This window comes from Nyctibius grandis, chromosome 27 (genome assembly GCF_013368605.1).
Source record: "Nyctibius grandis isolate bNycGra1 chromosome 27, bNycGra1.pri, whole genome shotgun sequence".
Classification (NCBI taxonomy): Eukaryota; Metazoa; Chordata; class Aves; order Nyctibiiformes; family Nyctibiidae; genus Nyctibius; species Nyctibius grandis.
Window position 1 is genome coordinate 4,507,169 of NC_090684.1, and position 20,395 is coordinate 4,527,563.

A 20,395-nucleotide genomic window follows, 5' to 3' on the forward strand; every position below is an offset into this window, starting at 1 on the left:
CTAATGTATAAAAAAAATGAGTCTTTCCTTGCTAGTGTTGTCCTGAGGTCCAGCACATCACAGTGTGATGGTGTTTATTTGTCTCAGTCGTCCCAGACGCGCCTGTAAAGTGGTTGCAAAGAGCAGGGATGGGGAAGGGACACGTGGAGGGATTTGTTGTGCTGCAGGATGGGACCCACCCGGCGCCATGCACAGCAGCCTCTGCATGGAGGGGGTGGCTGAGAGCCCCGAAGGGATGAGAATTGGGAATTTGGGGCTTGAAGCCCATCTAGTGATGCTCCTGGTGGGCTCGGAGCTCCTGCAGTGGCCATGAGCAGGGGGATTTGGCAGCAGATGGAGACAGGAGCCGAGCGGCGGCGGTGGGGCTGGTCCCTGGCTCCTGCCTGGGGAGGGTTTCTCATCGCCTGAGCAGGGCTCTTGCTTTGCCTCTCTTCCCTGAGCTGCATCTTCCCTCCCTGCACAGGCTGGTGTTGCTACAGGTGGTGGGGCAGTCAGGCCCCCCTTTGCTGCCTGGCCCCTCTCTGCAGACCCCGGGTTTCGCTGGAGGCTGCTGCTCCCCAAGAATGTCCACCAAGAGCACGAAGCCCTTCCTGGGCGAGAGCCACAGACCCACCGCTGTGATGCAAAACCCTGCAGGAGCCAGGGGATGCTTTTCCCTTCCTTTCTTCCATCCCCTTGTTGGCCTGAGAGCCCCAAATTCTGCAGGGGACAGATACACTCGCCTGCTTTGAGGCCTCATCCTGGCTCTTGCCCCCTTGCCCAGCCTCTCTGCCTGCCCGACTCGGTGTGGGGACACGGATGGGACACAGAGCCTGGGTGGGGACAGGGGCTGCACGGCCCTGGTGGGACCCGGGGGAAGGAGCTGGAGAACCCTTCACAAGCAGTTATAACCAAGCCTGGGCTACAAACACTGGGAGTTAGACTGGCCCAGAAGTAATTATATTTGTTCTACTCCATTGAACTTTAAAAAGTAATTAATAGGGGCTGGCAGGTTGGGGCGGGGGTTAAAGGGTTGTCACCAGCAGCACGGAGGGAGGTTTGTCCCCCCCTGAGCTGCTCTGGCCAACAGCAAACTCAGATGATGACAACACTGAGTCTCCCAGCACGATACAAAGAGGAGAATCTCCTCCTCATTTTACAGATGGGGAAACTAAGGCACAGGGCAGGGGGTTTGGTGACTTGCCCAGAGCCCTTCATGAGGCCAAACAAGGACCCACCACAAACACGTGCCAGACCACATGGTTCAGTTGTTGGGTTTGGGTTTTCTTGGGGTTTGTGTGTTTTTTTTTTTAATTAGTTACGTTAAACAAAGCCCACCAGGTCCATCTCTGGGAGAAAACAACACAAGGCACACGCAAAAATAAAGTTCAAAAGTCTGACAAAAACAACTCCAGGTTAGGAAAGCGATTTCTTGAGACACTGTTTGGAGTTTTATTGGCAACAAGGCTCTGCCTTTCACATGCTTGGACCCGGCCTCGCGGCCCGCTGCCTTTTCCCACCAGGAATGGAAAGCGGAGGGACCGGGAACCCCTGCCGAGATAGCCCACATCGCCCCCCGGGACCACCGGGAGAAGCCCAGGGTGGCCGGGATCGGTCCCCGCATGCCCTCCCACATCCAGCCCTGGGCACGACACGGCTGGCGCCTGCCTGCGGGAACAAACAGCCCGATAAAACATTCACAACTGGTTTGCTGTAAAAGCAGACTGGGGCAAGACCAGCCCGGTCCTTGCTGGCCCCACGGGAGCAGCCCCAGGAGGACGAGTCTGCAGCCAACGCCAGATCCCCAATTGTTCATCCCCAGAGAGTCCTGCTGGCAGCACTGGCTGTGCCCTGGCACGCTCGGACAAGCCCGATACCCTGTTTCCTCGACATGGCTCTCCCCCCTGTCCCGCTGGGAGCTCCCATCTCCTTTAAACGCCCAAATCCTCTTTGTAGGAGAAGCCTTGAGATCCGTGTTTCCATCACGCCTCTTCCTGGCAGATCCAACACTGCAAAACCACGCTGGGGCAGAAATACCTGCGGCTCCAAAATGCCCCCCCCTCCATCTCTGGAGGGGTCTAAAGCCCTACACTGCTGTACCCAGGCATCCTTCCCAGGCGTGGAGAGGAGGGGAGAACAAGGAGTGCACGTTATAAATATAAAATCATTATCTGCTACAAACAGAAGACGTATATTGTACATCTTTGACCCATATACACAAGAACACAATATACACAGAACGCCTCGGAGGAGCGGGGGCTTTGCAAAGGGGGTGCGGGAGATGCTGCTCCCCTGCCAGTCCCCCCACGCCTCCCCCCCACGCCGGAGGGGGCTGTACCGACAGCACATCAGTCACCAAAAGTCCTGTGCATCACTGGAACCACGCATGATGGAGTGGTCCCGCTGCCCAGGGGGAGAGGGAGGCGAAGAGGATGGGGAGGAGAGAGGGCAGGCGCGAGGGGCTCTCTCGTGAACCCACAAAGTGCTTGGGGGTCTCCGGCCCCTGGGAGTGAAGCTAGGCCCTGAGAGAAACTTCTTGCCCTGCCGCCCTCAGGGGGGGGAGGTTTTTCCGGCCAGGCAGGTCTCTGATAAGGCATTTTCGTCTGGGAGTTGGAGTGAACGGTGTGGGAAGAGAGAAGGGAAGCAGACGGGGAGCAGCGCACGTGGTGGCAGGTTAACACGAGGCAGCGAAGCCAAGGTGGTCCCAGCCAGACAAGCCCAGGGCAAGGGGTGGAGAGGACAGGAGGGCTTCGTGCTCAGCTCAGTTTATCTGTAAAGCTGCCCCCCGCACGATCCCCCCCCTCCCCAGCCCCTTCACGCCTCTCCCCCCCGGCTCGAGCCACCGGCACGGCGTGAAATACTGACGGTCATCGGCGTGGCACATCCAGGCGCGCGGAGTGGCAGACAGGCACACGGCAAAGAGTTAAGACAAGAGTCAATGTGAGCTTTGTACAGCGAGGAGCAGCTCCCGGCCGGAGTGTCCGAGGACTTGGGACAACAAAAAAAATGCCACAGTGATCAGATCGGGCCAGGCCGAGGGGGTGGGTGCGGGGAGAGGAGGGAGCCGCGTCCTGGCACCTATCGGCGGTAATGGTTGGGGGCGTCTGCAAACATGTACTTGAGTCTGTAGGCTTCAGCCAGCAGGAGTCCGATCTCTTCGTTGCCCCAGTGTATCGTGGGCAGGTTTTGTAACAACATCAGAAGGCCCTGGAAGAGGGGAAGGTGCAGAGTACAGCTCCAGAGCGGGCTCGGGGCAGCAGCACTCAATAACTTTTGGTCACCACACTCACTGAAAGGCTCAGAGACAGCATGAAGATGTTTTCATGTCTAGATACAAATCAGTGAAGCAGCTCAGATGCTCCCAAAGCTCTTGATATAAAGGGTGCTACCACGGTGTCACAGACAGACACCAGAAGGCAAACACGAAGGGAAGAGCTGGTTATTTGATGGCTGAACCCCCCAACAGCTCAGTTCCCTGTCCTTTTAGGCAAAGATCACAGAATCACAGAATCAAACAGGCTGGAAGAGACCTCAGGGATCATCGAGTCCAACCGTTGCCCTGACACCACCATGGCAACTAGACCAGGGCACTAAGTGCCATGTCCAGTCTTTTCTTAAACCCCTCCAGAGACGGTGACTCCACCACCTCCCTGGGCAGCCCCTTCCAATGGCTAATGACCCTTGCTGAGAAGAAATGCTTCCTAATGTCCAACCTGAACCTCCCCTGGTGAAGCTTGAGGCTGTGTCCTCTTGTCCTATCGCTGGTTGCCTGGGAGAAGAGGCCGACTCCCACTGCGCTACAACCTCCCTTCAGTAGATCCTGAGGCTCGATGCTCTTGGAGCCAGCTTTGAGAGGACAGGTGACTGTGGGAGTCCACGCTGGGCTCCCAACCAGAGCAATTCCCACCCCCCAGCCCCAGGGACTCACTTGGAAGTCTTCCTCATCGAGGATCTCCTTCCGCCACTTGATCAAGAAGGCGGCGCAGACGTACAGGTGGAAATGGGAGAATCCTTCCGGCTCCGACTGCGGACAATGAAACTCGGGGTCAGCTCCCGCAGCTCAGCTGGAGCACGACTTCCCCAGCCACAGATGTCCTCCGGGGCCACCCATCTCCCACTTAGCTATAAATGTCCCAAGGCCCCACTGCTTTGCTTCCCTCCTCTCCCCAGCTGCATGGTGCTGCCAGAAGACCTCCGTCCCCCCGTGCACAGGGCACTGGCCCCACGGTGCACAGTGGAAGGCAGCGGGAGCCCGCGTACCTGGTAGGTGTCCCAGAGGCGGATGGTGCAGCGAAGAGGCAGCTCCCTCATGAGCAGATTGTTCATCCAGCGAAAGGCAAACTGCAGGTATTCGACCTCGTACTTCCTAAAGTGATTGTGTACCTGCTCTGAAACAGCACATTTCACTTACACACCTGGGGATCACGGTGCCCCGGCTCCCGCGCGCGGCGCTGCCCTCAGCACACCGGCTTTCACTCGCTTTCAGGCTGAGACCTTGTTCTCCCAAACGCCTCCACTCCTCCCCCTGGGCTACCTGGCCAGAAAAACCCTGTCCCCACAGGGCTTCTGGAGGACTTCACCTTGCCCTGCTTCTAAATGTGTTGTAGCCAAGTGTCTACCCGTGCCCTGAGGGTACTACTTGCCAAGGAGGCTTCCTGCTGTTGTGACAAAAGAGCCTAAAACCTGCTCAGATCCCCCTGTCACCTACCATCGATCCGGCTGACGAGCTCCTCCAGGGCTTTGACTTTCTTCTGGATCCCTGGCTGTGCAAAGGTGTAGTTATCCTGTGGGGAGAGGCCATGAGTCAGAAGCAGCAGCTCTAATAACAGCTAGAAATGACCAAAACCAGATCCCCAGCTCCCCAGAGAGCCAAGATCACCACGAGCCGAGAAGATGTGGCTCTTGAGCACCAGGATGATCTGCCTGCTGTGCAGTCCCCAGTAAGGACAGCGCTGGTTGGACAGCCACAGCATCTTATTTCCCCAGGATTTTACCCACAGATTTAGCTCAGTGAAGGAGCAAAATCTCCCTAATGGCAGGACACACAGAGCACTCACCCAAACACAGAGAGGAGATCCCTGCACTGCGACCCCAGCAAGGGGCGAGAAACCTCCGCAGCCCCAGGGGCTCACCTGGATCCCGTCCAGCAGCTTGCTCATGCACCAGAAGCTATCGGCTTCGATGCTCCGTAAAACATCCTGCGACAGGTTCGTCACGTCGAAGTTCTCCACGTCCTCCTCTGTGAAACAGAGAGGGAAGAGCATCAGGGGGACACCGGGAGGCTCACGGGACACACCGAGGGGCTTTTATTAATCCAAGGCATGGCAAGAGGCACTACAAGGCTCCCTGCAGGACCTGAGCGGCCTGCCTGGCACAGAGCACAGCACCCATGCCCTGACCTACTTCTCCAACCCAGGTGAAGGGCTGAAGGACCCCAAAAGACTCAGGGGCCACGATCCGAACGCAACCCAGTGGACTGTGGGATGGATCCCACACAGCGCTGCCGCTGTTGTCGTCTCTCTGGGGTGAGAGCTGTGCAAGGACAAAGCTCCCAGCACGTGGGACCTCTCTTGCTGGAGCACATCCTGCCCTGGGTGACAGCATGGAGAACTGGGAGAAGCGAATCCATCACTGCACCCAGAAACCAGGGAAGCAAACGCTGCCCTCGGCCTGGGGCAGCACAAGGGAGCTCAGTTCCCACTCCCAGTCGGACTCATCAGCATCATCCCAGGACTGAAGCACCACAGAGGCACCCAAAAAGTGGCTGCCAACTCTGAGGACCCCTAAGGAAGAACTGCCAAAGCCTCAGAAACCTCTACAGGAGAGCAGGGCTCTCGGGCACAGTTGCAAGGACCCGAAGGTGTGCAAACATCTTCCTGGAGAGCAAAAAGGCTCTGAGTTAAATCCAGCACGGAGCCTGGCAGCGGGGCCCCGCAGCAGAGAGGCTGCTCAGCCTCATGGAGCTTCTCCTCCTCCTCCTCGAGCCCGGCTGACAGGAGAGCTCCAGCAAACAGAAGCAGCCCCATGCAGGGAAGAGCCTTGCTGGGGGGGAAGCAGAGATTTGTGCAAGCTTGTTTTTCAAACCCAGTGAACTGGGGGTCTGAGAGCACGAGGGTTAGCAGCAGCTCTGTCCCCAAAGGGTACTCACAGAGTGCAAAAGGCTGCCCTTGATCTTAAATGGGTTTATGGACCCTCAGCAAGGGCAAGGGAGAGATCAGATGCCTTGAGGGTGGGATGGTGGTGACACTGGCTGAGTTTGGAGCAGAGATCACCCGCTCCAGGCCAGGCTCACCTTACGCTGGAGGCTGGAGAGGGCAACAGGTACAGGAAGGCAGTGGAAGCTCGGGAGGAGAGAGTCAGGAGACACAGGTCTGGCCCTCCTGGGCTGGCTGATCCAGCAGCTCCCTCCCTTTCCTCCTCGAGAGGAGAGCACCCGTCACGCTGCTGTCATGGGCTAAATCAGATCAACAGCTGCCAGGGCTAAGCTGGCCCATTTCCCAACCCAGAGGCTCAGAAATCTTAACGAGAGTCTTTGATCTTCCTTGGAAAAGAGCAAGAGAGGGAGAGTATGGAGCTCAGGACTGGAGCAGGGCCACCCTCTTGGCTCAGATACTCTGCAGAGCAGCTGTCGCAGGCTGGCAGCACTGTGAAAACCGACAATCCTGCTCCCAGGAGGACGGGGAGTGCAGAGCCAGTGGCTCCAACATTGCTCCCACCTCTGCTCCTGCCAGTGGCTCCAACATTGCTCCCACCTCTGCTCCTGCCAGTGGCTCCAACACTGCTCCCACCTCTGCTCCTCCTCCTCAGCAGAGCTCGGCTCTGGAGCAAACTGCCACCAGGAGCTTTAGGGACAAGAAAGGGCTTAATCCTGCATTAATCTGGCAATCTTGTACTGTAGAAAGAGCATCCCAAACTATCATTCTTCTGCTGGCTTCTCTTCAGCCACTCTCCAATGTTCCACGTAATGAGGAAGGCACGCAAAATCTGCTTAATACCCATCTCCTTCCCTCGATAACTTCCCCCACAGAGGAAGGAGGATGGGCAGGCAAAGGAGAGGGACAGGGCCACATGTGTGTGTCCCAAGAATTAGTGATCCAACACAGAGAGCTTCCAGACCTGCCCTGCTCAGCCCCAGCTCCTCAAGGGCCTGTCAAAGTCAGCTGTAGAGAACAGCCAGTGCTCCAAACCAGAGACTTAAATCCTGTTACAAAAGGGGTTACGGGACACTGAGCAACTGCCCGTTCTTTCCCACGTCCATTCAAGGCAATTACTGATCTTGTCCTTAAACTCTGACTGCTGCACAGCCAGACCAAGGAGCAGGTAGCCACAGAGACAGCATGGGACCTAAAGGCTGGCTTTGCAGCCGAGGCTCTGGGGCAGAAGGGGACGCGTGGTGCTGCTCGGCCAAATTCAACTCAATGGGTCTCATGCAGAGGTTTGGGGCTTTTTTTCCTCCAACACAAGTTTCAGAAATAGCTGGAAACAGGAAGGCCACATTCAGAGAGAAAGCTTCAGTTGGAGGAGAAAACAGGCCTGGAAGATGGTGAGAAGCACGGCTCCAGTGAGAGACAGTCAGGTCTGATGCAGCATGAACTCTGCAGCCACATGCAGAGAGCTGAGCCCCGACACCCAACGTGGTACAGGGCTGCAAGAAGCCGCAGCACAGCTCCCCTTCTAACCCAATAAATCCATCCTGAGCAAGCAGCCTCCACCAAGACTAAGTGCCATCAATGCCACTCAAGCAATAAGGCACTGGCGAAGCCACTCAAAGGGAACCTGCTCAGACCCGACCCGACAGGCTCCTGACCTCCCAGGAAAGGGAATCCACTCCCCCTGGTAGCAGAGCCACAGTTTGGTGCCTTCTCCTTCAGGCTGTGAGGAGCAACAGCACTTCCTAGGGATCAATCCTGACCACACCGGCTACCACAGTGGAAACCAAGGCGGCTTACCTCTTCGCAACGGCCTCAGCAGAGGCAGATCAGTTCTAGTTTACAAAGCCTTGGCTAGACAGCAGAAGGCTTCCACTGACTTCAACAAGCTTTGGATCAGACCTTAAAAATATTTGTTCGTCAGGATTTCTCTGTCACTAATACAGTCTTATAAATTCCTTTTTCCTTCTCTTTACAGTGAAAACTAAGAGCCCTTAGGCATAGGGATTACAGCATCCCAGCAGTAATGTCAACCCCAAAACACAGCTAAAGCTGCAGAAAGAATAAAAATGCTATGGGTGGAAATGACTTGACCTCCAGCTAAAAGCAACTGGCTGACAAGAAAGCCAAAAGCAGCAGGGAGAAGTCAATTTGTTTTCTGAAACTCTCAGCTTGAGAAACACACGGGACAGGAATCTTTAAATAACGAGTTGATTTTACATTCTCAGCAAGGTCTCTTTATACTTCACTCATTCCTCCTAGAACAAGAACTAGCTCCAAGCCCAAGCTTTGAGAGCAAGACTCTCCCCACCCACAACTCTGTATCAGGGCTTTGCCTAAACTCCCTCAACACCTAAAAGACCCCATTCTCCTCCAAGGTGTCAGGACGTTAAGTGTGTTCAAACGCAAATCCACCCTTAGCACTTCAACTTCTGCAGAGCTCAGCCAGGTTATGAAACCAAAGTCCATTCAACCAGGTAGCAAAGAGACAGTAAGAGGTCAAGATGCATCTCCAGCCTGGCATAGGTGCTGAAGGAAGAACACATCATCCCCTCCAGCAAGGCAAGCTTTTCTGATGCCAGCACTTCACACCACTTCAAACACCATGGTCGAGAGGCAGCACCGTGCTTCAAACAGCAAATGTCACTTACCAACATACTCAGAGAGGAACACAACAAAGAACGGCGTGACCAGGTCATTGATTCCCTGTACATAGCCGCTGGCTGGGTGGCGAATGGCCCAGATAAACAGGATTCTTTCAAAGATCTAGGGAAGAATGAGGGAAAGCAGGTACCTGCATTAGCCGTGCACAAAGGAAAGGCAGAAAAGCGTAACTGCTAAGCTCAGGGAGCGGAGATCATGCGCTGACAGGCTTTTCTGCAGCAATACGGGTAAGGTAAGAAGCGTGTAAGCCCTAGGAGAGACTCTGGTGTGACCCACAGATCCCCCACACAGGCCAGCCCACACTCCACAGAACAAGGCAGCCCAGGCTCCTCATCAAAGCCTCTGCTTGAAGAAACGCAGACCCAACTTTTCAAGATCAAGGTGGCTTTAGACCCTTCCACCCATAGGACAGGGCTGCCTATTAGCAGTGGCACGCCTTGCTGAACATCACGTGGAAAGCTAAGGCTGTTATCTGTTATCAGCACAGTAATCCCAGCAAACCACAGAAAGGGATAGTTCCCAACAGAGCAGCCTCCCCACAACAACCAACATGTTATTTCCAGACTGCCCCAGCCCCAGGACACCAGGCTCTGACACACCACAGACACACCATGTGCTTGTTTCCAAAGAGGACAGATGCCCACACCTCCTGGCCACCTCTCAAACCCACCCCTGCCCGGGTTTCTCACATACTGCTTCACACAGAAAAGGTTTTGTAGCAAAACAGAACCGATTTCTTGTTCTGGTTCAAATGCCTTGAAATTGTTTCAAAACAAAAGCTTCAGGTCTTTTACCAGCTCTTGGCTACATCTCACCACAAAAGAGCTGATCTCACAACCCTGGAGCTCCAAGCCTGATGTCTTTCAGAAACACGGGACAAGACCAAACAGTTTCAGCAGGTATTTGCACCAGGAGCTGTCAGCCAGGGAAGTCTCCCTGCAGAGCTAACTCACTAGTAGCAGTGCTGGTCTAACTCCACACACACGCCCCACGGGGTAGGAGCTTCACTCCCCCTTACCTCCTGCACGAGCGGCTGCTGGAAGAGGGGGATGAGTGGGTTGGTCCTTGGAATGTCGATGTGGATCTGGAAGAGAGAGCGGGTTACACACAGCAGCCGTGCTTTCCAGGGGCACAATAAAACTCATCACAGGCTAACAGAGGGGAATCTACCCCTCAGTGTCCCCCCAAGTGAGAGCTGCACTTGCTGACAAGATAGCGAGGGCTATAGATGACATCTGCACTGAGAAAATAATCTACAGTTTTATCTTCAGTCTCCTCTGCTCGGGTAGGGGGCAGGTGGACAGAGCTGGGAAAGAGCTGGGGTCTAAAATCTAGTTATTAGATCAATTTAGGGAAGGCTTAAACTAATACCCATAAGAAGATGGACAGAAACATGCTGCCCTGTCCCCAAGGAGAAGACTCGTTAATAGCTACAGCTAGAGGAAGGCCTAGCATGACCCCAACCGCACGGACAAGCAGCGGCAAGAGGGAGGAAAGGGATATAACCAAAGCAGAAAGCCAGGCAACAGGCAGAGGGCTCGTACCTGTCGGTAGGTGTCTTGATGGTGCTCCTCGTTCCGGGAATCGTAATACTGCTGGATGAAGCCGAAGTACTCCTCCCGCTTGCGCTGCAAAGTCAGCTTTCGCCGCTCCATGTTCGCGGGGAGATAACCCTGCGGCAGGAAAACCCACGTCAGGGCAGACCCTCCTCCCTCACCACAAACCAGCCCCTGAAATCCTGCCAGTCATCAGGCACAGAGACTCAGGGGAGTCACTTCCATGGGATCTGGCTTTCCCAGCCCATGATGCCTTTACTCATCTTGGAGCAACCCAACTTCACGGGACTCAGTTTCCCAAAACAGAGTGAACCACACGTTCCCAGCACCACTCTGGGCTTTGTGCTCAAAGATGTTGCAATAACACTCCTTGACCAAAAACTACAGCTCACCCACAGGCTGGGCACAGACACACGAGCAAACCTGGTTACAGGACACGTGAAGGTCAAGGAGGACATGTCCCTGGTTCGGCACATTCCCTCCAGACTCCTGCGTCACAGCTCCAAGTACTCACTGAGAGGAGACGCCACGTCACGGGCCGGACCTCTCTGGGCACACCGGGCCAGCTGCATTTCCTCAGCTCATCTGCAAACGGACAGTGGTGGCAATGGATTAGATCCTAGGCACGTCCAGGCACCACTACACCTAGAAGGAGAGGAAAGCCCAGTCTGCTCCTGCAGGCTCTGGAGACACTGAGCCTCCGGGAAGGCTCCACATTAGCAATCACTGGGGACATGGGGCTGCGGCAAGGGGAGCGGAGGTGATTTCAGCTCAGCCTGGGCACAGAACTGATGGCTGCAGGGGCTCCGACGTGCCAGAGCCTCAGTTTTCATGCAGAGCCCAACAGCCCCTGGTGATCACAACCATGATTTGCAAGATGGAGAAAGGCTGGGAACAGACAGGCAGCTGGTGGAGGACATAACCATCTGCCAACAGAGCAGTTTGTGCAACTATCCCGCTGCAGGTAGTTGTTTTATCCCCCCTGGAGCAGACCCGATTGCAACCTGAAGCAGGCAGCAGGCCCCCTCTGCCTTCCCCTTCCCACCCGCAGGCACCCCCATTTTGCCACACTCACCCAGGTCCGTGTTGTGGCTGGAAAGGAGCTGCCGAAACTTCTCCAGGCGGGTTTTCTCCCTCACCGTCATGGGGGGAGCACCCGAAGCATTTTGGTCAGAGATTCGGGCGACGAGTGGAATGACGGGCCGAAGGGGAAGGGACTGCTGCTTCTGCAGGGGGGTCCGCACACAGGCCTCCTCTGCAAGGAGCAGATGCTGCAGTGAGGTGGGGAACGATAACGCACCTCTCCAACCCCACCTCGCTCCTCTGACCACTGCCAGAGACCTGCCACTGCAGATTTCACTCCTCTCTTCCCCAGCTCCAGCAAACAGAGCATCACTGGCCCACTCTGATGGGTCAGAGGTTCACAGGCATCTGTTGTGGCTCTTCCATCACTTCCCCCCCACTTCTCCTTCCTTCCCTTCCTTCCTCCTGCATCCAGACACCTGGCTGCCAGTGGATCAGGCTTCCTTCTTCACATGGGAAGCCATGGGCAGAAGGACACAGGAGATGAGGCAGAAGGAGCTGTGGGAACCCCAGAAGAACTGACCTTCAGATCTGCTCTGCTCGCCGCTGAGCTGAACAGTGATCAGGCTAATTGCCAGCTCAGAGAGAGGAGGCGACGGGCTGCCAATGCCACCTGCTGGGTTACTTTCACAGCACAGGCAGCCGTCTGCCTGCGACAAGGCAGAACGAGCAGGGGCTGATGCTGCCCAGTTCCCTGCCCAAGCTGTACCGAGCTGGGCTCTTCAGGGCTTCATCCAGACCTTTACTAAGAGCAGCGCACTTGGGCACAAAGGAAGCAGACAGTGAGCAACCCCGAGCAAGAATGTAACAGATCTCCAAAATCCCTTAGCACTCAGAACATGGGATCCCCTGGGACAGGTGTGCCTGTATGCAGGATACTGAGCAGCAGAGGACACTGAAGCATTGAGACCAGACCTCCAAAAATGGCTCCTTGGAGTACAGGATACTATAAGGAGGCAAAAGCCTCTGTTGAGCTCATGGGCTGTGCCACAGCCTCTCGCCCACAACATGCAAGCAGCAGCAAGTGGCTGAGTTCAGTGGTCAACCAGGAGAGCACCAGAGCAGGAGGCTGCTCCTGGAGACGGCTCTTACCAGATGTCCTAGAGAGCTGGGCCTCGCTGCTGGACTTGATGACCTTGCAGTTGGTGGGCATGTCGCTGAGAGCTGACTGGGCCCGCTCGGGTTTTGCCCGCAGCTTGCTGTGGTTCTCCAGAACTTGGGCTGCCGTGGCCTTGGCCACTTTAGAGTTCAGAGTTTGCAAAGAGGAAGAGGAGGAAGAGAAGTCCTCATCTTCATCGTCGCCAATGTCCCAGGCGTCACTGGTGTTACGGGCAAACTCATGAAAGCTGGAGGCCTTCTTGCTTTTCATAGGCAGCGCGTTGGCCTTGGAGTGGTCCTTGACGAAGCTGGAAGCCAGAGAGAAGCAGCAGCAGAGCCATGCTGTTAGAGGAGCCCATTTTCTTTCCTTCCCTATGTCCTCACTCCCACCAGCCAGTCCCTTTTTCCAGTTTCCCTCTTCCTCCTCCCAGACCCAGGGAATATGTTAAGTCTCTCCGGGCTGCCCGCTGCCAGGAGGCAGAGCCTGAGCTGGTGTGACAGCAGGGCACGGAGGCCACAGTGCCAGCAGCCAGCTGGAGAGGCGCCAGGCTTCCCAGCTCAGAGGGCAAAGGGGAGAGACGTACAACTCCTCCAGCTCTGCCTCCCCCCACCTTAGAGAAAAGCGGTAGATTAACACCCAAAAAAAGTCTCGCGACCTGGGGAGAGGCACGTCAGAGGTTGGATGGAGCCAGTCTGTGCTCGTGGACGCTCCGACACGGCTGTGGTGGCACCCAGCACACAGACCAGCCTGGTTCTTTTCTCAGGCACAGGAAGAGCCCTCGCGTTTACCCTTAAGCTACAGGAATCAAAGTCCACCACCTGAAGCGTCACCGAAAAGGGGGAACCTTCACTGCTAGACAGGGACAAGGAGACAGCTCAGATCAGCTCTGCTTTTTCCTGCCGCGAAGGGTGCTGTGATTCTGCAGCCTCGCAGCTGCCAGGCAGCTTTACCTCCCCTTCCCTTAATTCTTCTGTCTCTGAAGGGGAGCAGAGGGCTCAGACACCACTGCTAAAAAATATGCCTGTCTTCTTTGATGTGGCTGGTACAATAGGGATTTCTGGTCATAAAGGGCGCCAGCAGATAAGCTTTCCCTGCAAGCTTTTGCAGAGCTTGAGACAGCCCTGCACACCACTGCTGCCCTTCTCTGCTGGAACATCAGTGTCAGAGGATGCTGGAGACCTCCACCTACCACAGGACTGAGCCAAAAACACCTGCAAAGCCTCGTGGTCTGCGTCTCCAGAAGATAAACACTTACTTTTTGGTGAGCCGGGGATCAAGCGGAGGATGCTGTGCTCCATAGACAGGCTGAATGCTGCAGGAAGATGACAGAAAAAAAGAGAAGATAATGCAAAAAGTCACAGAGCACCCACGAATAATCTCCTCAGCCTGGACTGGGGTCACGCTTCTTGCCTGCTATCAGGAGCTGAATACAGACCAAAGGCAACTTCAATAACCTTCTGTCTTCAAAGCCTCAGATCCGAAGTGCCACATTTGGCTGAAGATTTGTTCTTTGCGGCAGCAAAGAGAAGCCTTGTTTAAACTCTCAGGCTCTCTCCAGCCTGAGCTGGGATTTGAGATCTGCTCTTTTCTGCGCCACCGATTCGCTCCGAGTGACCCCGTGTCTCAGCCCCCTGCCTCATACACTGACGTTCATTCTCTTTTCCCTCAAAGGGGTTTCCAGGTTTGGGAACTCACACTTCCGAGCCCTGCGGGACAGGGCAGGACTCAGGCCAGCAACACTGGGGCTCCTCCACAACACACCTGAGGGTCTGAACCCCACGCTGGCTCTCAGGCTCGTAGCCAACGCTATAGCGAAGCAGCAGCTGGTACAGTACACGGTTTGACTCGGGTCCAAATCCCAGCGTAACCGACTACTTCCTCTATGGCCTGAAATGAGTCACCACATTTCAGTCCCTCAGCTCCTCTCCCTGTGGATTGGGACTAGTGGGACAGGGAGCCCGAGGGCTGCAGGCGTTACACGGGGACCATCGCCTCGGAGAGGAGCTACTAGACAAGTGCTCATCACTAGTTTTACAGGCCCTGGACGCAAAACAGGGATCCTGAGTTATTACCTCCATTTGAGTAACTATTCACAGCCATCCCACCCTGAAAAACCATCTCTGGAAAACAAGCTCTCCCCATCCCCTGGTAGACAGCACGGTCCCACATCCCGTGGCAGAGACAAGGGCCCATTGAGAGCTGGCACACAAGGGACAGCCTCCTCTTGGGTCAACAGAGCTGGCCTGGTTTCCAGGAGCTGCAGATGGTGCCCGGCAGTAAAACGAGCAGAGCCCAGCCGTGTAGGAGGGGGACAGCAGCCTGGAAAGCGCACTGGGAACCAGTTGATGCTGGGGAGGTGGCAGCAACAGGCCCAGCTGGAAGGGGAGAGACGCAGAAATCCAGGGCAGAGGCTGGAAACAACCACAGCACAGAGAGATCCCGGTGGTGAAGCCTGGCAAGGGGTGGGCTCGCCACTGCAGTGGCCGTCCCTCGTGGCTGGAATCACTGAAAAGGCTCACTGTGTTTACCCACCAGCGATCAAGCCTAGAAATGAGTTTGCTGACTAATTAGCATCTAAGAGTCAGGACAGCTATTAAGCAGAGGCACCCCCGTGGGTGGGCATAGCAAGCAGATTATCAGGAGTAAGAAAAACTCCAGATCAGCACTGCTTCCCAATGACTCATGGCAGCTCCTTGTAGGAGAGGAGCTGGCAGAGCCTCCCCGATACCCAGCACCAAGCTGTCTCGTGACAGCAGCCACAACGCTGCTCCTCTCCGCACGGGGATCCACGTGCTGCCGACGGGCGACTGCTTTGACTGACGTGCGAAGGCCTGAAGCTCACGAGCCAAAGGAATGATGTGTGTTAGACACAGAGGAGGGGATGTGGCAGCCGGCTCTGGGTGAAGAAACCCTTCCCTGGGGCTCTGAAGCAATCGGACGATGCCATCACTGGCTAACGGCTGAAACCCCTGCAGAGGATCCCACCTCACAAGCAGCCCTTCTTAAAGAATGTGAACCCAGGCTCCCCCAAACAAAGCATCCCAAGCTGATCTAATCGCACAGCTCATCAGCCTGTGCTCCCACACGAGCCGCTGAAGATGACAGTCTGGTTTCCAGCGGGCTACAGAGGCAGGGCTGACCACCACCGTCCTGCACTGGTGAGCTCTAACCGCTACACAAAGCGGGTTCGCTCCATGTTTGTCCCATCTTGGCCAATTCTCTGCCCCATCCTCCTGTGCAGAGGGTGTAAGAGGCCAGAGAGGGTCATTAGACATTGGAATGGGCTGCCCAGGGAGGTGGTGGAGTCACCATCTCTGGATGTGTTTAAGAAAAGCCTGGACATGGCACTTAGTGCCCTGGTCTAGTTGCCATGGTGGTGTCAGGGCAACAGTTGGACTCTATGATCCCTGAGGTCTCTTCCAACCTGGTTGATTCTGGGATTCTGTGATTCTGAAAGGAGGAGGGCAAATGCTCCGAGGTGTGCAACAGCTGACTTCTAAGATACATGAGCACATGCACAACTGCCACATGGCAAGTTTGTGCTGTAGCATTGGTGGCACCCTCGATGTCCGACCCCGCTCCTTTAGCTCACGTCCCCGTAGCTGACTCCCAGCAGATCCTACAGCTCCACACAAAGGTGCATTACACCACATCCTACTTTTACAGATGAGAAAACTGAGGCAGGGGAGCGATACCACCAAGTGATGCTCAGCAACTTTATTTACTCACTCTTGTCTGGTTTTCCCTGACACAGCTCAGCTAGATGACTCTGCCGTCTCCACGCTCAACTCCCTGCCTGAAGCTTTCTTCACCTGCCTTTTGCATGGACAGAAAGCTCAGGGCAGGCGCTACCTCTCAGCAAACACACCACTGAGTCAGGAGCTGAGACCTGTGCTCCCAAACTGACTGGACAAGTCCCCTGTCCTGTCTCAGTTTAAGCTCTCTGGGACAGGCATTTCTTGCTACCCCTGTGTTCAGTGTCTGGTACGACGGCTGAGGTGTCTGCATCACGCTGCTCACAAGGAGCCATCGCAGAGTGCGGGTTATTGCCGCTGCAGCACAAAGCATATCCATGAAATCTCAGTGCCACTTCAGACACAGAACATATTTATTCCTACTAGACTCTGTTTCTCCTCTTTTAAAACAGCATTTAAATACACACAGCCCCTGAGCCTGGCTGTCCATCTCTCTGAAGAGCAGGAAATAAACAACCCAGCGCACAGGGTAACACGCTGACCAACCTGCCAACACGTCCCCAGAAAATTACTGGGGTGACAATTCCTAATGCAAAAACCACAGGACAGTACTGGAAACATGAAATAACATTCCCTAGTTCTGCCACCCTAAATCTACAGAGAAAAAGCACCAACTAAAAGCTAATATAACTAACTGACCAAATGCATAATGTGCCCTGGAAAAGGAAGCTAACACAGTCTCCAAATCTTTACAAAGCCTCCCTCTGCCAGCTTGTCAGGGCAAAGAAAAGAGAGAGCCAAGAATCCGTATGGGAAGATCTCTCAAAGCTCAGACGAAAAAGAAGAAAGGGAGCTTCACATCCAGCAACCACAGCTACAGCACATCCCACCTCCACCTCCCGTGGTTGCGTTGCCCAAGAACTGTCGGTAACCATCTTGGAAAGGACTGGCACGCAGGGTATGTAGAGGTGGGAACAAGACTCCTGGACAGCAGGATATTTGCCAAGCAGCCAGTTAGGAGCAGGGGAGAACTCTGCCAAAAACCTGACGTTGGAGTGTATTGTCTAGGCAGGACTGTCTGCCTCCCAGACCGGTTCACCTGGTTTGAGCTTTCCAAGCTGAAGCTCGCAGTCACCCACTGCAGAAGAGAGATGCTGTCTAAGATCACCCGCTGGAAGCACGGCTGTGACCTCCGGGTAAGGGTCGGGAGCAATCAGGAGACAAAATGACCCAGGGAGAGCACAGCATTGTCTTCCCCCATGAGCAGAAGAGGAGGGATGCACAGTGCTCGTCACTTTCCCTCTGCTTGCCGCAGACCTGGATTGTCCCACCATCCTGAGGGAGCCGGTGCAGCGACAAAGAACCAAGTGAAAGCACGTTAGAAAGAGAGATTTAACTCGCCTGGCAGGATTTAAAGCCAACTAAGCATTTCAGACTGCGTCCGCACACCAGGAGGGGAAGGGCAGGGTTCAGACAAGGCAAATGAGAGCAAACGTGAGGAGCACCAGACGGGGAGAGCACTTGTGAAAGCCTCCCCAGAGAGGTGGGTGCACTCTCCCCATGGGAGCCTTGCTCCCACGGCCTTGTCGGCAGCATTTCCTTCATCACCACCAGCCTCTTCTTCCTAAACACCGCTTCAATCAGACATTTCACTTGTTTCTCACATCCCCGGGTGAGCGAGCGTGCCTCGACCGGGACATCACAGCCAGAGGGACCGACGCAGGGGAGGTGCACACAGAAAGCCCTCATAGTCCCTCATATGAAGTAGAGGTGGACCACGAGTGACACCCTGCACAGAAGAGGATAACAGGGGGGGCATGTGCGTTGGCAGGGGCACCTGTTTGGGACAGAGTTGCTGCCACCCGAGGCAACACCTCAAAGGGCTTCAGGAAGGGATGAGGTTTCTTCAATACCTGTGGATAGGAGGATGGCACAGACCTGGCTCTGAGGCCACCCCGGGGGGGCCTTCAAGGCCCTGACCCCCTCCCTCCTGCTTCCCACGGGGTGGAGGGTGCACAGGGGGTCCCCACAGCCCCCCCACGGCCTGCCGCCTGCCCGACAGACAAGGGGGCAATCCTGGCGCTCCCCTTGTCCGTTATACAGGGGGATTTCCACCAGCAAAATTCCCCTGCCCCATAGCCTGGAGTGCCCCTGGCATCCCCCCTATTGTAGGGGGGGGGACCCCGAGGCCCCCAGCCAGGCCCCCTGCCCCACAGCCGGGGTAGATACCCCTGGTATCCCCCCACCCTTCCAAGGGGGGTACCCCGGGGCCCCCAGCACCATAACCAGGGTGGGTGCCCCTGACAGCCCCTTCCCAAGGCAGAGGCGCTGCTCCAGCTGGGATGGGGGGCTGCGGCCCTTCCCCGGCGGGGTGGGGGGGGGGGGGCCGGTACCGGCCAGGCCCGCGCTCACCTGCCCGGTAGCTTGGCGCTCCGCTTCCAGAACTGCCTGCCGCTCTCGGCCGCCATGGCGGAGGGGAGGCGAGGGGCGGGCCCGGCCGGCCAGCCAGCGAGCGAGTGAGCCCACCGGCCGGCCGGCCCCGCGGCGCAGCGGTAGAGCGCGGAGGAAGGCGGCGGCACCCCGCAGGCCGCCTCACCGCCTCCCGCCCGCGGCCCCCGGCGGCGCCATCTTGGGTGCGGGCGGGGAGAGCGCTGCCATTGGCCGCTTCGGGGCAAGGCGTTGCGGATCGGCCAATCGTGAGCGAGAGGAGGGAGTGACGTCATAAAGAGGCGGGTCTGAAGGGCTGGAGGTGGGGCTGTGTGAGGCGGGAGAGACCATCTGGGGGGGGGGGGGGAGGAGGAGGAGGTAATAAATCATCCCGGCAGTAGCACTGAGGGGCATGGAGTGGGGCGCGAAAGAGGCGCTGGGGCGGCGGTGCCTGCGTGGGCCGGGAGACAGGGGGGACCCTGCAGAGGGAAGGGCGGGGACGGTTAAACACCGCCCCGGGGAAGGGGACAGACCATTCACGCTGCGAGCGCGCACCTGGGCGAAACCATCGGGAGAGGGCGGGGGGAAGCGGGTTAAGCGAGCCTCTGGACAGAACCATGCGCGGGGCGGGGGGGACACACTGGGTGGTGACAGGGCACAGTTGTGACACGCGGGGGTGGCTCCGCGGCTGTCGTGGTCCCCTCAAGGATTCAAGGCCATTTGGGGCCGCTTCCAGTCCCCAGCCGAGCCCCGGTGCCGAGGTGTCCCCGCATAACGAGCGCTGGGGAGTCCCCTCATAAGTCAACCGGGGTGAAGGAGGAGCCGCCATTACGGGGCAAGCCGTGAGGCGCAAGCGGCCACCCCCTGAATTAAAAGGGATAAACTGAGGGGAAAAAACCCCACAGATGTCAAAAACCCACAAACTATCCGGGTGACACGGGACCTTGCCATCCCCCGAGGCGCTGCCATCCCTCTCATGCCCTGAGGAGAAACCCTGCCATGGGGGTGGCCGGCAGCCACCAGGCCTCGATGGTGCTGGGTGTGGGGTCTGCTGTCACCGGCGTCCCCAGGCTGTGGGGACATGGGGACCTCCCGCTTCTGGGGAAAATGTGCGATGGCCTCTGGTGAATTAGCAGCCGCCTCTCACGCTCAGGCCACCAGCATGGCTGTGCCCCACAGGAGCCAGTTCCCCATGAGGCACCTCAGTTTCCAAAGGGCAGTGCGATGGCAGGAGGGGAGCTGGGTGTCCCTCAGGGTGTCTCAGGCGTTGGGGACATCAGAAAAAGGGACAATTATCACCCCCAGTTCAGTCCCCTGGCGAGGGCAGACACACAGGGCTCTGGCCATTCCCTCAGGTCTGGTGCCTGGCTTGGAGGGATCATGGCTCCTGCCGAGCGCTCGGGGAGAGGCCTGGGGAGCCTTGTGGGGCACGGGAGGGCCGGGTGCGCTCAAAAAAGAGAAGAAATAATTAAAATCTGGCACATTTCTGAAAAAAAAACAGCCTGTTTTGGGAGGCCGGGCTGACAGCAGAGGGCGGCACAGGCTTGTTGCTGGCGCCTTGCCACAGGGCCCGGCCTGGCACCTGGGTGCTTTGCCCTAACCCAACCTGCTGTTGTTCCTTCCATCAGCTGCTCTCCAGGTACAGGGAGATATTTCAGGGGGGCAGAGCGAGCCCAAGAGCGTGGCAGAGAGCCCAGCATCTCCGACAGCTTTCGATTCTGAATGAGAACGAAAGCTGAGAGA

At 56.5% G+C, this 20,395-nt stretch overlaps 1 protein-coding gene across 1 annotated transcript; it reads right to left on the minus strand.

Annotated features, from left to right (window-relative positions):
• Positions 1-2,813: 2,813 nt before the first annotated feature.
• Positions 2,814-18,759, minus strand: TBC1D22B (TBC1 domain family member 22B). The gene is made up of 13 exons (XM_068419247.1): positions 18,638-18,759; positions 13,786-13,842; positions 12,524-12,837; positions 11,424-11,603; positions 10,863-10,933; positions 10,337-10,465; positions 9,811-9,876; positions 8,780-8,894; positions 5,112-5,218; positions 4,688-4,763; positions 4,240-4,367; positions 3,908-4,003; positions 2,814-3,186 (listed from the first exon to the last, which is right to left on the minus strand). Exons 1-13 carry the CDS (start codon positions 18,691-18,693, stop codon positions 3,058-3,060), a joined length of 1,524 nt encoding a protein of 507 aa, XP_068275348.1. The 5' UTR covers positions 18,694-18,759; the 3' UTR covers positions 2,814-3,057.
• Between the last annotated feature and the right edge of the window lie 1,636 nt (positions 18,760-20,395).